Source organism: Camellia sinensis, chromosome 2 (assembly GCF_055761805.1).
Source record: "Camellia sinensis isolate YWXY chromosome 2, ASM5576180v1, whole genome shotgun sequence".
In the NCBI taxonomy this organism is placed as follows: Eukaryota; Viridiplantae; Streptophyta; class Magnoliopsida; order Ericales; family Theaceae; genus Camellia; species Camellia sinensis.
In genome coordinates this window covers 62,369,286-62,382,301 of record NC_138962.1, presented here as the reverse complement: position 1 = coordinate 62,382,301, position 13,016 = coordinate 62,369,286, and the positions used below count along the sequence as shown (strand labels likewise).

General features: G+C 34.7%; 1 protein-coding gene across 1 annotated transcript; it reads right to left on the bottom strand.

Moving 5' to 3' along the window:
* Window positions 1-692: 692 nt before the first annotated feature.
* LOC114290597 (DNA (cytosine-5)-methyltransferase 1B) lies at window positions 693-9,397 on the bottom strand. Its single transcript, XM_028234526.2, has 11 exons — window positions 7,947-9,397; window positions 6,068-7,586; window positions 4,341-4,505; window positions 3,895-4,090; window positions 3,665-3,776; window positions 3,225-3,372; window positions 2,952-3,149; window positions 2,263-2,541; window positions 2,000-2,161; window positions 1,245-1,463; window positions 693-950 (listed from the first exon to the last, which is right to left on the bottom strand). The coding sequence occupies exons 1-11, from the start codon at window positions 9,395-9,397 to the stop codon at window positions 813-815; spliced, it is 4,587 nt and encodes a 1,528-aa protein (XP_028090327.2). The 3' UTR covers window positions 693-812.
* Between the last annotated feature and the right edge of the window lie 3,619 nt (window positions 9,398-13,016).

The following is a 13,016-nucleotide window of genomic DNA, read 5'->3' as shown; positions in this document are numbered from 1 at the left end:
AACTTTTTAATTCATATCCCAGACCAGGGGATATGATATAATGGGGGGAGAGCGGTATTGAATATCCACCAATTTTGGGAGATATACAATCCCACAATATAATATATCTTCTCTAAAAAAAATTACATGAGATATGTGAGCCCTACAGTATATAATATCCAATCTCACGCTTTATATCTTGGAATCAAACAAGGCCCCATTGTATTGTATATCCCCACCGTCGGATACAACTCCCATTGTATAGTATATCCTTCCTGTCGGATATAACTCATCTTTTATCCAAGAGTCACAAATAATTACTCTCTTCTTATCCTATCATATATCCTATCTTAACCAAACATAATATAAGTAACCTCACAATATATATAATCCATCTCATATCCTATAACATATATTCTATCCTTATCCTTAAATATTACATATCTTCCTCAAACTCTTATATCCAATCCGAACTTATCAGGGTTAGAAATATAAGAGACTCAAGCTACTATCAAACTCAAATCAAGAACTACATATCTTTACAAAAGTTTTACAAAGTGGCTTGAAGTACATATAAGTAAAGTCCTATAAAGGGACTAATACTTAAATGTGAGAGAGATACAAATAAAGTTGTGCGCGGGTTCAAACCAGGTCATATAAAGTGGTTACATTCTCGGTCAATTTCAATATAAACCCAACTCTATGCTATTATTGCCTTGGGCAAAAAGAAATTACAAAAGATTAGTTTCATTTTACAAACACAGTTGAGGTCAGTACAATTGCACGGATGTGCACTAACAGCAATTCAACTATCTTCCGCTTTTCCAATTCAACTATCTTCCACTTTTCCCTTCCACTGCTTGCTTGAGTTTACTCCCCAAAGCAAATGCCAGAGGAGGAGGGACCGCATTGCCAATTTGCCTATGCCTATGCTGAATATTACCAGCAAATTTATACCCATCTGAAAAACCCTGCATGCCAAGATGAAAAGCAGATCAGAAAAAACGCACAGTTCTCACTCTATCCAAATTTGATTTTTCTTTTTACTCAATGAATTACAAATTGTTGTGAAAATCAAATCAAAATCATGTAGTTTCTTGATAATCTCAAACACATGGACAAATTGTTTGGCACACTGGATTCATGAAGTCCCCTTTATTTCAAGCTCCTAACAAGGCCTAACTTGAAATGATCTTTTGATCAGGGCAATGGAAGAAGTTGCATTAATTCTAAAGTTTATGAAGATGCTTAAGTGAAAGGCTTACTTGAGATCGAGCACATTCACGTACGGTGAGTATCCTGTCCTGGTCAGGATGAAAGCACATCCCAACCTTACCCATTGGTTGTGGGTCAGTAATAGACGTTGGAAAGTTTCCTTCCCAATCCAACCTTCCAAACAAGCCCTTCCATTGATTGTGTCTTTTGGCTGTGTTTGGCAAGCACCAAGGTATCACATCAACAACTTGTCCTGTAGACAACCGAACCTGCAGAAACAGGAAAAATAATGGAAACAAAATGTGATATAGCAGCCTGCTAAAAATTCCATGAACAAAGATTTCAATTGTAAAGCCCCAATATAAAACACACAACCAACAGATAAATGGGCATGCTGTTATGCAGAAATTGAATGGTTCCAATCACAAAAAAGTACAGAGAAACAAGCAAACACAGAACATAAAATATACATGGTTCAGCAATGTGCTTAAGTCGATGGATGGGGATTACAGAACTCTAAACCTCTCAACTAAACAGCTAAACAATGCCATCACATTTTCATATACCAAAACCATAACCATAACCAAAAAATTATAATAACTACCTCTGGAGGGCCTCAGCTTTCCTTAAAATACATCCAAGTGTACAATAAAAAATACAAGACACCACACGACAGATGGAGCCACAAACCATTGGATTAAAAAATAACGAATAGTTTCTTTTATACATTCTTGGATAAAAGACCTGTTGCATAATCATGTGGGCAGTTTACAAATGCAATTCTTTGGATAGATTAAAAAACTACCTTTTCATCAGGAAGGTCACGCCAATCAGCACCTGGGCGTCTAGGTATTCTTTGGCACCGAATGAGATTGAGTTCGTTCATTTCTTTTGATATATGATCAGTTAAGGCCACTGCATCTCCTCGGATTTTCTTTTGAAACCAAGACACAGGTTCGTCTTTGTACTGTACAGCAATATAAAAAGCAAGCAAGGTATGATATAAGGATAGAACATAGAACATTAGTAAGAAAAGAAACTTCCATAGAACTGGAGAAGAAACACCACCTCCATAGTAGTTGTTGAAGCCCCATTTTTAACAGCTGGGAGCTCTCCAATTGTATCTCTTACAGTTATTGCACGGAAAGGAGCACCAGTTGAAGTACTTCGAACAGCAGCATATTGGCTCTTTCCATTCAATGATATTTTAAGCTCTGGACCAGCAAAAACATGCATTGGTTCAGGCCATTCTGGGAGTGTCTCTTCAGGAGAGGCTGCCCATATAAATGCACGTTTCCGAGATTGCGATACACCATATGCTCCAGCTTCCAAGATACCAAATCTCACCTGCCGAAAAACATAAAAATAACAAATTAATTTTTTATAAGAAGGAAATCAAACTTTTCCTGCCATCTTAAATAATGCACTTTAAACTGGAAATGATTTTGTACAAGTCAAAAAAACCATCATATATAAATAAGGTAGTTGATGACCAATTATAGTGACTTAAATGTAATTCACCATCAGTGTCTTTTCAATTAAACACCATCTTTAGACAGTTTCCAGATCAATACTATTCTTTGGCGAAGCAATTGGAAAGAGAAAATCAAAGACATATTGACCTGTCCCCCTTGTCCACAGTGCATGATTTAAGAACTTTATTTTGTTACAAAATATTGTCTGTTGGCTGCTGAACTAGCTGCCTGCATAATGGGGGTAAACTTCATTTCAATAAAATGGAAAAAGAAGCAATATACCTGATAACCCATTTCAAGAAGTGAAGCTAGTGTTAACCGGAATGTCTGCCCTTTGTTATATGATACCAAGTTTCTGACATTTTCTAACAAGAAAAACTTCGGGCGGAAATACTCAGCAAAGGACAAAAATGCTAAGATCATTTCACATTGAACTTTACTCCAGGCTCCATGATTAAACCTATTCATTCCCGAAAAGCCCTGCAGAGAAGGGTGTCAGAATAGAGATCCAATATTATATACTTTATTCAAATTGCTTAAAGAATTGTATATCACCTGACATGGAGGCCCTCCATTGATAAAATCAACTTGTCCAGGTCGAGGCAGATTATTGATCTCCTTCTCATCAAGCTTTGCAGCTAACTCGGCAGCCTCAGGAGTTGAAATACAGTCATCTTCATCCTCACATGCTGTCATGATAGCTCTGCGGATCAATTCATTGATGAGTGATCAAAGATGAGAACTCAACAAAACCAGGAATTAGTTGCTTGAACAAAGAATAAGAGGACACAAAATATTTGTTATAATAAAAATATATATTAATACGAAAATAAAAACATAGCCTGTATGGAAGTATCCAGGACAGGTCTGGTGAAAATCATTTGCTTCAAGCAACAAGGTTTAAGATTAAACAAAAAGGATGTCTCTTATGTAAAATTGTAATGTTTTAACTTAATGTCATTGAATACAATCTTCAAGCAAAATCAAGCATCCACCTTAAAATCACATTGCAGTTATTAATGAGCATCAGTGCCTCTGGATGATTTAATTTGAAAGCTTCCCCTGCAGGTTCTTCATATTCAATTGCCCACTTGGTCAGAGACACTCCTGCAAGTATTTATAGGTTCAGAAAAGTAGTAAATTTTTAATGTTCTATGTCAAGTACTTTAAACATGAACTTGGCAGGATATTATCTTAATAAAGAATAAACAAAAAAGGAGCCTACCTGATTTTTGTAAACCTTCAGATAACCCACCACAACCAGCAAAAATGTCTAGTGTGGCAAGGCGATTTGAAGAAGACGCATCCTTTTGTTCATCAAAACCACTACCACCTTCTTTACACTTCCCCTTCTTCTTTCTAATTGTAGCATCATCCACAACCCTTTCTTTAGAAGGAGTTAGTTTAATGTGAGCTGGCAACTGTCCATTAAATGAAATTACAGACTTCAAAGGACGAATATACAGTTGCTACAAAAAATTACAAAAAATGGTACTCATCCAAAAGGAGAGTTAAATAGAATTTTTTTTAAAAATGTACTTGACAAATATGATAAATGAATTTGTGATCAAACATCATCAGAGTTTCCATTTCAATATTAAGCCTAATAAAGAGAGTAAGAAAAGAACTAGGAGAACATTACTACCACACAAAGGATAAGGGGAAAGCTACCTGCTTGATTGCTCCATTATTGTGGTCATAAAAGTATTCACAGAAGAAAATATGCTGAAAAATTACAGGGGCATCCATGAAGGGAAGATCCTGTTTTCTTCGGACCTCGCACTTCCCTTCTATGGCAAGGAGAGGCACCGTGACTATTTGCTCACTGTAATAAACCTGCAAATTCAGTTAAAGTGAATTGTCACAACAGATCTATTATAGTTAACATAAAGAATAATGTCCATAGCATAATCATGAGAAGATTAGGAATATCCATAAACAGTAAAATCTTAACTCCATTATAAAACCATGGCTAACCATACACACGGGGCGGGGTCACGTTGGGCTCGGGGGGTCACGTGCCCCCTTATTTATTTATTTTTTTTCAAAACATAAAGAAAATATATTAAATAAAAAAAATTATAAAAATATTATTTAAAGTGAAATGTCAATGACATTTTTTAAATTATGAGAACAATAATGGTTATTTTGATTGAAAATAAAGAGACTATAATAAGTCATATTATTATCTATAAAAATTTCAATATAATGGTGATGTTTATCATTATTGACATGCAAACATAATTAATTTCAATGAAGATATAGAATTTATTGGATTATTAGTTACATTTGACATGTGGAGTTTATCCTTCATGTGTTTCTTTCCATTCATAACTAAAATGACCACTATATAAATTATAATCAAGCAACACATCTTCAATTATAAAAATAAAAAAATAAAAAAAATTACAATAGGTCATAACTAATATCAGAATGAGTCATAACTAACGATTACTTGATATATAGTCATAACTAAAATAACAACCACAAAAAGTTATAACTAAATTATAGCTAACACTATAATGTGTTATAACTAAATACCACAAAGATCATAATTGCGACATATGATAGACACTTTTTTTGCTGTATGTTTTATAGAATTTCTCTACTAAAATATATCATTTCTGTGTCAACGTATCTTCTTTTTTAATTTTTTAATCCACCTATAAAATAGTTACTCCCCAAAATTTGTATAAAATTTAATCTCAAATCCTTTAATTTAAAATTCACATTTATCCAAATGAACTCTTAATATTTAAGTTTAGTAATATCTCATTGTTGTTTATTATGGAAAAAAAAATTAATCAGTGTGTTTAGTTTGAGTTTTTTGATTAAGTTTTTTGAAAATTGAGTTTTTTTATTTTCGTGTTTTTTTTTTGTTTTTAGTGAATATTCTTAAAATTTTAAACATTTTTTTTACTTTTTTAGATACACCTTACTTAGATCGATGTATGTAAAAAGTAAAAAAATTGTGAAAAAATATTTTAAAAAATTAATTAATACATAAAAATATTAAAAAAAAATGTACTGAATTCTCGTATTTTTTTATATTTTTGGTATTTAGTGAATTTTTAAAAAGTTTTTTTCACAGTTTTTTACTTTTTAGGTATATTTATGTAGGTATGTCTAAAAAGTAAAAAAAAAATTGCTTAAAATATTAAAAAAATAGTAAAACCAAAAAAACACGAAAAATAATAAAGTAAAATTTTCTGAAAAGTAATTTTAAAAAAATGAAACCAAATTATCATTAATTTGTGCCTCTCTGCACTGAATTCCTAGATACGCCACTGCACACACAGTTGCATAATGGAAAACATATGCTTCGTATACGAGGCTTAAATGCAAATCATTTCCCAATAAAAGATGGACTATTTGATGGTTGATAAAAAAATAATTACCTCTTGTATATCCGAACGGTATGCTTTCTCCGACGAAATGTCCTCTGGTCTGAAAAACCTCCTAACTTTAACCGTCATTGATTCAGGGTCAGCTTGTTTCCGAGCTTTCACTCCTTCAATCTCCAGCAAATGACAAACGACATAAGCTTTCAGACCCACATTCCTCCCACCCTTGAAATTTTCACTGGTCTTCCCATCTTCTCCAAAATGACGAGGACCTAAATATACAAAGTCATGAATGGAATACTCTGTTCCCATGTGTGTAAAGCCAGTCATAGAAGAATTTATGTTAAAGTTCTCCTTCTCCTTTTGGACTTCATTTATTTTACAGGACTGGCAGAACCCAGAACCAAGACCCATACAATCAATTTCAAGACAGAAGAAACCACCTCTATCCGGGCAATACATACTTTTACAGAAGTATTCCATGGGCAATCCTCTGCTTTTTCTGTTGTCTGCTCTTGCCCTGTCAGCCTTATCATTAGCAGCATTAGACTTGCGATGCTGATAACCCCAAGGCATCAACCGGGGTTCAACAACCACAGTTTGCACAATATCAGCCAGTTCAAATTCCAAGCAATCAATTGTCATAAATACCTCTCTCTCATTAGCAGTGTTCCCAAGAACAGTTTGAGATCCTCTCATCAACAATCTTCCGTGAACCACTTTTCTCCCATCTGATTCTTCAAACATGTACTCGACGAAATAGATAGGGGGATATTCCTCTGAGTCACCTGTCAAAAGGACAGAACCACCAACTGAAACCGTACTTCCACGAACTATTGCCCGTTTATAGAGATCTCCACCCCCAGGCATGCTTCCAACTGCCTCCCCATCCCATTCGATTTCCTCATTAGAACAGTACATCATTCCTTGTTTTGATCCCGAATCAGGTTTCACAGTCTGCTCAATAACTAATCCATTTTCTTCTTCATCCTCTTCTTCATCCTCTTCTTCATCTTCTTCACCACCTTCTTGTTCCTCAATTTCATCATCCTTTATGGCACATGTATCACTCTCCTTTGAGTCTTCTGGTGAGTAGTTGGAGTAATATTCTCCCCATATTCTATTGATCAGTCTTGTTGTTGTGGCCGGCATTGCATTCCTTTTTGAGGTCACAGGTGCCATGGCTGCTCTTGGATTCAAATTTGCTTCCTTTTCTAGAATCGCCTTTTTCTTCACTAACCACTTTGTATGATGTCTTTCCTCCATTTTATCATGAAGACCAGTCACAAAAGCACACTTCCTAATTGTATCATCTGGAAACTCAGCAAACTGCTGAAGTATAATCTGTCCATGAACTACCACATACCTCTCTACTGCCTCTGGATTGGAAGATATGTAACCAGGGTGATCCTTGTCAAATTCAGATACTTTCATAATGACATCTGAAAATGAAAGTCGTGATACTCGAATTTGTTCCTTTAACAGTGTGATGATACTAATTGCAAGCCTTGCAGTTTTCAAAACTGGTTCATGCCATGGTCTATATTGCTTTGCCGGCTTCCCAAGCCTGTACCTGTAGACTCAAAAAAAAGACCATATAAGCTTCTATCATTAGTTTATCCCTTTCCATAGTTAATAAATCAGCCAAAAAAATTAATTGTGCAGTTTAAGAAGGGTTTAATGCCAAAACCCTGTGAATATTGTTAAAGATAGCTTGACATAACAAAATCGTATTAGGAGCAGTGCGAAGGAAGCACCACCCATGTACAAGATAACTGTGAATGGAAGAATTCAAGGACGTGTAAAACTAAATAGATGCAAATCATACAAAATTTTAGAACAAAATCACTAGGAAAGTGGAAGAAACGAAAAAAACTAAATTATCAGATTTGTAATACTTTGAAACTTGTAGTATGAGAATAGAAACTATTACCAGGCCATATCTGTCCGAATTGAAATAAAGATCATCGATGATCCAAATTCAATCACCCATTCCTTTATTGCACTTAAATATATTGGAATTCCATCCACATCATGGGACCCAACAGAACTGGAAGTTTTGTCAGACTCCCCATCAAGACAAAACCCACTTCCATCGTCAGTTGTCATACTCCCTGAACCATAAATGGTGGTATCAATATCAGCACAAGGTTTCATCGGGAGAAGCTCCAAAGAGATCAGCCTAGAGTCTGAATTGTAGAGTGCCCAATTATGCAGCATGCTCCGAGGAAGCTCGTTTGGATTATTTGCATCATTAAAACCATCAAAGATAAGGTACTCATCGGTTTCTTGAACAGAATTCTTGTAATACGCGGGAAGTGGATAGTCATTTGCGATCTCATCTTCATTGATCTTAATATAATAGTTGTTTGGCGAAGTACCCACACGCCGCCTTTTGTTCTGTCTCGGTGGTTGCCAGTTTTCCTGTTCCTGCAACAAACGGGCATATTTCATGTTCTCATCTTCCTCGTCTGCATTACTGGATGCATGTGACTGATTTAAATTATGCCTGTCTCTAATTTCCAGATTTGTATCTAGCACCCTATCAGACGGAATCAGTTCTCCAACCACACAGCCCTTGTTTTTCTTACTTTCGTCCCTAAGAGCAGCAAGAACAGGCAACTCACTGAACATTTGTTCATTTTTATTGGACGTCTCATCCAATCCAATTAGTTGGTAAAAAATAAACTCCCCCTGTGAAACAATGAAGTCTCTGACAGACATCCCAGGAGGAAAATTATTTCTTCCACTCATTGAGCGGACAACCTTAGCAAGTAACTCCTCAAGACTCTGATTAGGGTCACCTCCACAAGATCTTGATAGCTTCTGGTAAATGTCAATGCATGCATGGGCCTTTTCATAGAAAAGACAGTACAGATTTTTATAGCTGTTGGCAGGCTTAAAACAATCGTAGTCTGCAATTTCAGTAGAGACCCATATGACTGGTGAGCCATCGTCATACCCAGATATGGCCCAGGATTCTAAACGCCCAAAACGCTCACATCTAACTCCTTGCACCTTATCTTTTTCATTTGTTTCCTCCAAGGGCAAGATGAGACCTGTAATAAAAATGTCTGTTACTTCCATCATTTCTACAGGTCTAGGTTTTCCATCTTCATCATGGAAGACAAAATCTGTCAATCTTCTATTTGGCCGCGGATGATTTACACCAGTTGTTAAGCTTATTGCTTCTGATTCATCTTCCACTGCTCGAACCCTTTTCATTTCTAATTTTGGTTCGCGAACGCGTACAGATTTATGCTTAAAATCTCTGCAGGCAGCAGCTCGCTTTGGCATTTTTCGAGAACCTGAGACATTTTCAGTGCTCTCGGAAACATCAGAAACATTTGGTTTGGGTTTACCCGGTGATCTCTTTTGCTTCATCCCTAACCAAAAGGACAAGAAAAAACTGGCTGGTCAGAAAATGGGGAGAAGGCAGATACAATTTACATAGATTAGAAAAGTTATGAGAGGCATGCAAATAATTTGAAGATAAAACCACAGTAATTAAGATATATAAGTTTTAATACAAACCATACTAGAATGCATAGACATTTTCAAGAATCTGAGACTCTGAGACAAACAAATGTTAAACAGAAGAGTGCAGACAGGAAAGTTTATAAGATACCAAGCAGCCACAAAAGGTACACTGGTAAATTATGAAAAGAAATGCAGACTGCAGAAAATTAGAAAGAGACATGGAAGAGAGACCTGGTAACCTTATTTGACACCCGAATGATGACAGGCCAAAAGATTACAAAAACCTAAGATGCAATCTTTGAAGGTAAGCCTGCATTGGGCCATGGAATGCATTCAATCTTTCCCACATCTAATTAATAATAACTACTTTCCTGGGCTAAGGCCTCGTTTGGGAACAGACTAATTTAGTAATTTTTTGACTATTTGGCTAAAATATGAGCTAAAAAAAACTAGTATGTTTGGGATGACTTTTTGGCTTTTTACGAAAAGATGTGCAAAAAGTAGAGAGAAAAGAGAATCTTTGACTTTTTTGTATGAGTTGTTGGCTTTTTGACTTTTTGACTTTTTTAGTAACTTTTTGACTTTTTGGCTAAACTGGCTAGTCCCTAAACGAGGCCTAAGCAATTAATTATCAGTTACAACTTATTATATTGTCATCTTCATAGTCAAATTCATAGCATGTAAAAGAAGAAGACAATGATGAAGAAAGGAGACATGAGAAAATACATGAATAGAAGTTAGAAGAGATACAAAGTGGTGTCATGAGAAAAATATGCAGATAGCAAAAGATGAAATCATAAATAGAAAGACTAACCATCAAAGAAGCAAAACTATAAAACATCATGGCATGTTGCATGGTAAGAGTCGTGTTATCAAAAAGAATAAGGAAAGGAAATAAGAAAAAATTACAACAATAATGAGAGGGGAAGATAAAAAATTGAGGCAAAAGAAATGCAAGCACACATTGTATTCAAATTAAATTCACAAGGGAGGCCAAGAAAATAAATGCAATAGAGATGCAAATATGATATTGATAAACTAAGATATATTGTGTATGCCTTCAGTGAATTCATATAATTAATTTGAAGGTGCCAGTCTTTTTTTTTTTTTTTTGGATCTGCAAAAAGAAGCTTTATTGATGAAATAAAAAAGAACAAGATACAGAACAAAAGCATCAATAAAGAGTTGTGCACAAAAAACACTGAAGGTGCCAGTTAGCTTAGTAGTGCACAAAACTTCAAAAAAGACTGCATAAACAAAATATATATCGAGAAATTTAAGCCAACTACATAATTACTGTGTACAAAATGCAGGATGTTTGCAAGAACATTAATGTGCTGGAGAGATGATTAACCAATATAATTGATAACCGCTATTTTTTTTCCATGTTAAGCATTAAAATTTACCCAACTAGGCAATTTTGGATGTTATTATCTTCCAACTACTAGTTGTATTATTACAAGAAGAAAAAAAAGGAAGGAAAATAATGGAAGGATAAAAATATATGGATAAGACGGTATAAAATAATGAAGGAGAAAATTTTGGATGATTGTCCCATTCTTTTTTAGAAGGTTTCCATCCTTGTTGTTTTGCTTAGGGGAAGGCCCTTGTATTGATAATATTTATAGTTCCTTTATAAAATTATCGTAGTTTCAAAAAATAAAATAAAATTATGGCAGATATGGAGTCAATTCGTAGTAACAGATTAACAAGGAAGAGGTACGTAGAAATCCCTTGACAAATGAAGGTTCATTTCTTTTCCTTCCCATGCATGTTATTCACTATCAACTCAATGAAGATGCCCACTATTGGCCCAGGCTAGGGACTCTTCACCCTCAAGTATATGCACCTCTAGAATGAAGAACAGTATGTACATTGCATGCTAAACATTATTTGCTTAGAAAGAAAGGGGGAAATGAATCAAAGCATAACAAACTATAACAATAATGAGTGAAAAGAAACAAAGCACACCTGAGGTTCAGAATGTAACCTCGCAAATCAAGAGAATAAAGACAAATAAAATTAAAAAAAAATAAAGAAAAGAATATAATTTGTAACCATGACACTCAAATACTTGCATGAGCACACACATGCACGAGCATGCACAGTTACACACATACAGGCAGGCAGCGAGATCACCACCAGCACACTCACACATCACTGCAGCACAGATGGGAGGGGTGAAAAAAAAAAAAAACCACGAAAGATGCCATCCCATCTTCTCCTGCCTATCATATTCCATTCTACATTCTTTTCCATTTCAAATGCATCTCAATAAATTGAATGACAATATCATATTCGACTACTTATCTTCCATCATACAAGTTCGTTGCCAACAGAAGAAATAACAGTCAGAAATAGAGAAAAGCAAACAAACTAACATTTTCATGACTTAATAAGGAAGACCAGAAGGATGGAGATCTGATCCTGAAAATGTTAGTCACTGAAAGAAACGACACATACAGCACAAACAGAAGCGTATATATGTGCAAGACAAGATAAAGAATATAGAAATAGACTGTCCTAAGAGATATTGGGCCTCTTGAACTGGTACCCCATGACAGATGTAGTCATATCATCTCATATCTATGCATACAGACGACTTGAATATGCCACACAATTTTAACATGCACAGGCCATAAAATTGTCCCATAGGGTTATGATTTCTGCCTAATTAAGTGACTTTTAATTAAATGGTGGACATTTTATATCTTTTACATATCAAGGACATGAGACTCAACAGATTGAGTGCCTACATACAGAAATGACAAGAAGGATAAGAGAAGGAACACAAACATCATGGTCAGGAAGGTCAAAGAAAAAATTTTAAAACGCAAAGCAACAATGACAAAAGAGAGAATTAAGTGGACAAAACATTTGGAGCTAGACAGAATAGCATGCATTCAGTAGACTAGAAAGAGTAAGCAAAAATACTAGCATGCATATAAATTATCATTGCAACAGTACTTGTATAAATTAGTTTAACTAGTTCAGGGAGTAGAGTAAAAAATGAGAATAATGATAATGAAATGCGTGGTAATGTAAGAACCATTGGCAACTTCACTAAACAATGCGCTATACATCACAACAAAAACCAAAAAAAAAAAAAAAAATAGTAAAATATATAATGAAACCAAGAACATGATTGTCAAAAATAATAATAAAATAAATATATCATGTGGATTTTAATGTTCTACAATTATTATGAATTATTTGTAATGCGGTTATTATGTGAATGATATCTTGATGTTAACATTATGGAATATATAGCTTTTTAATTTTAATTAGTGATATGTTACCTGTTTCTTTTTTCCATACCTTTAAATAAAGGGCAAATTACAAACACCCCTCGAGATTTGGTAAAAATATAGATTCTCTCCTGAGATTTGAGAAATTACAAATTGCCCCCTGAGGGTCAAATTTTCATAACAAATTAGGGGAAATTAGGAGAAAATCTGTATGAAAATAAAAATCTCATGAGGCAATTTGTTATGAAAATATAATGGGACAATTTGTAATTTCT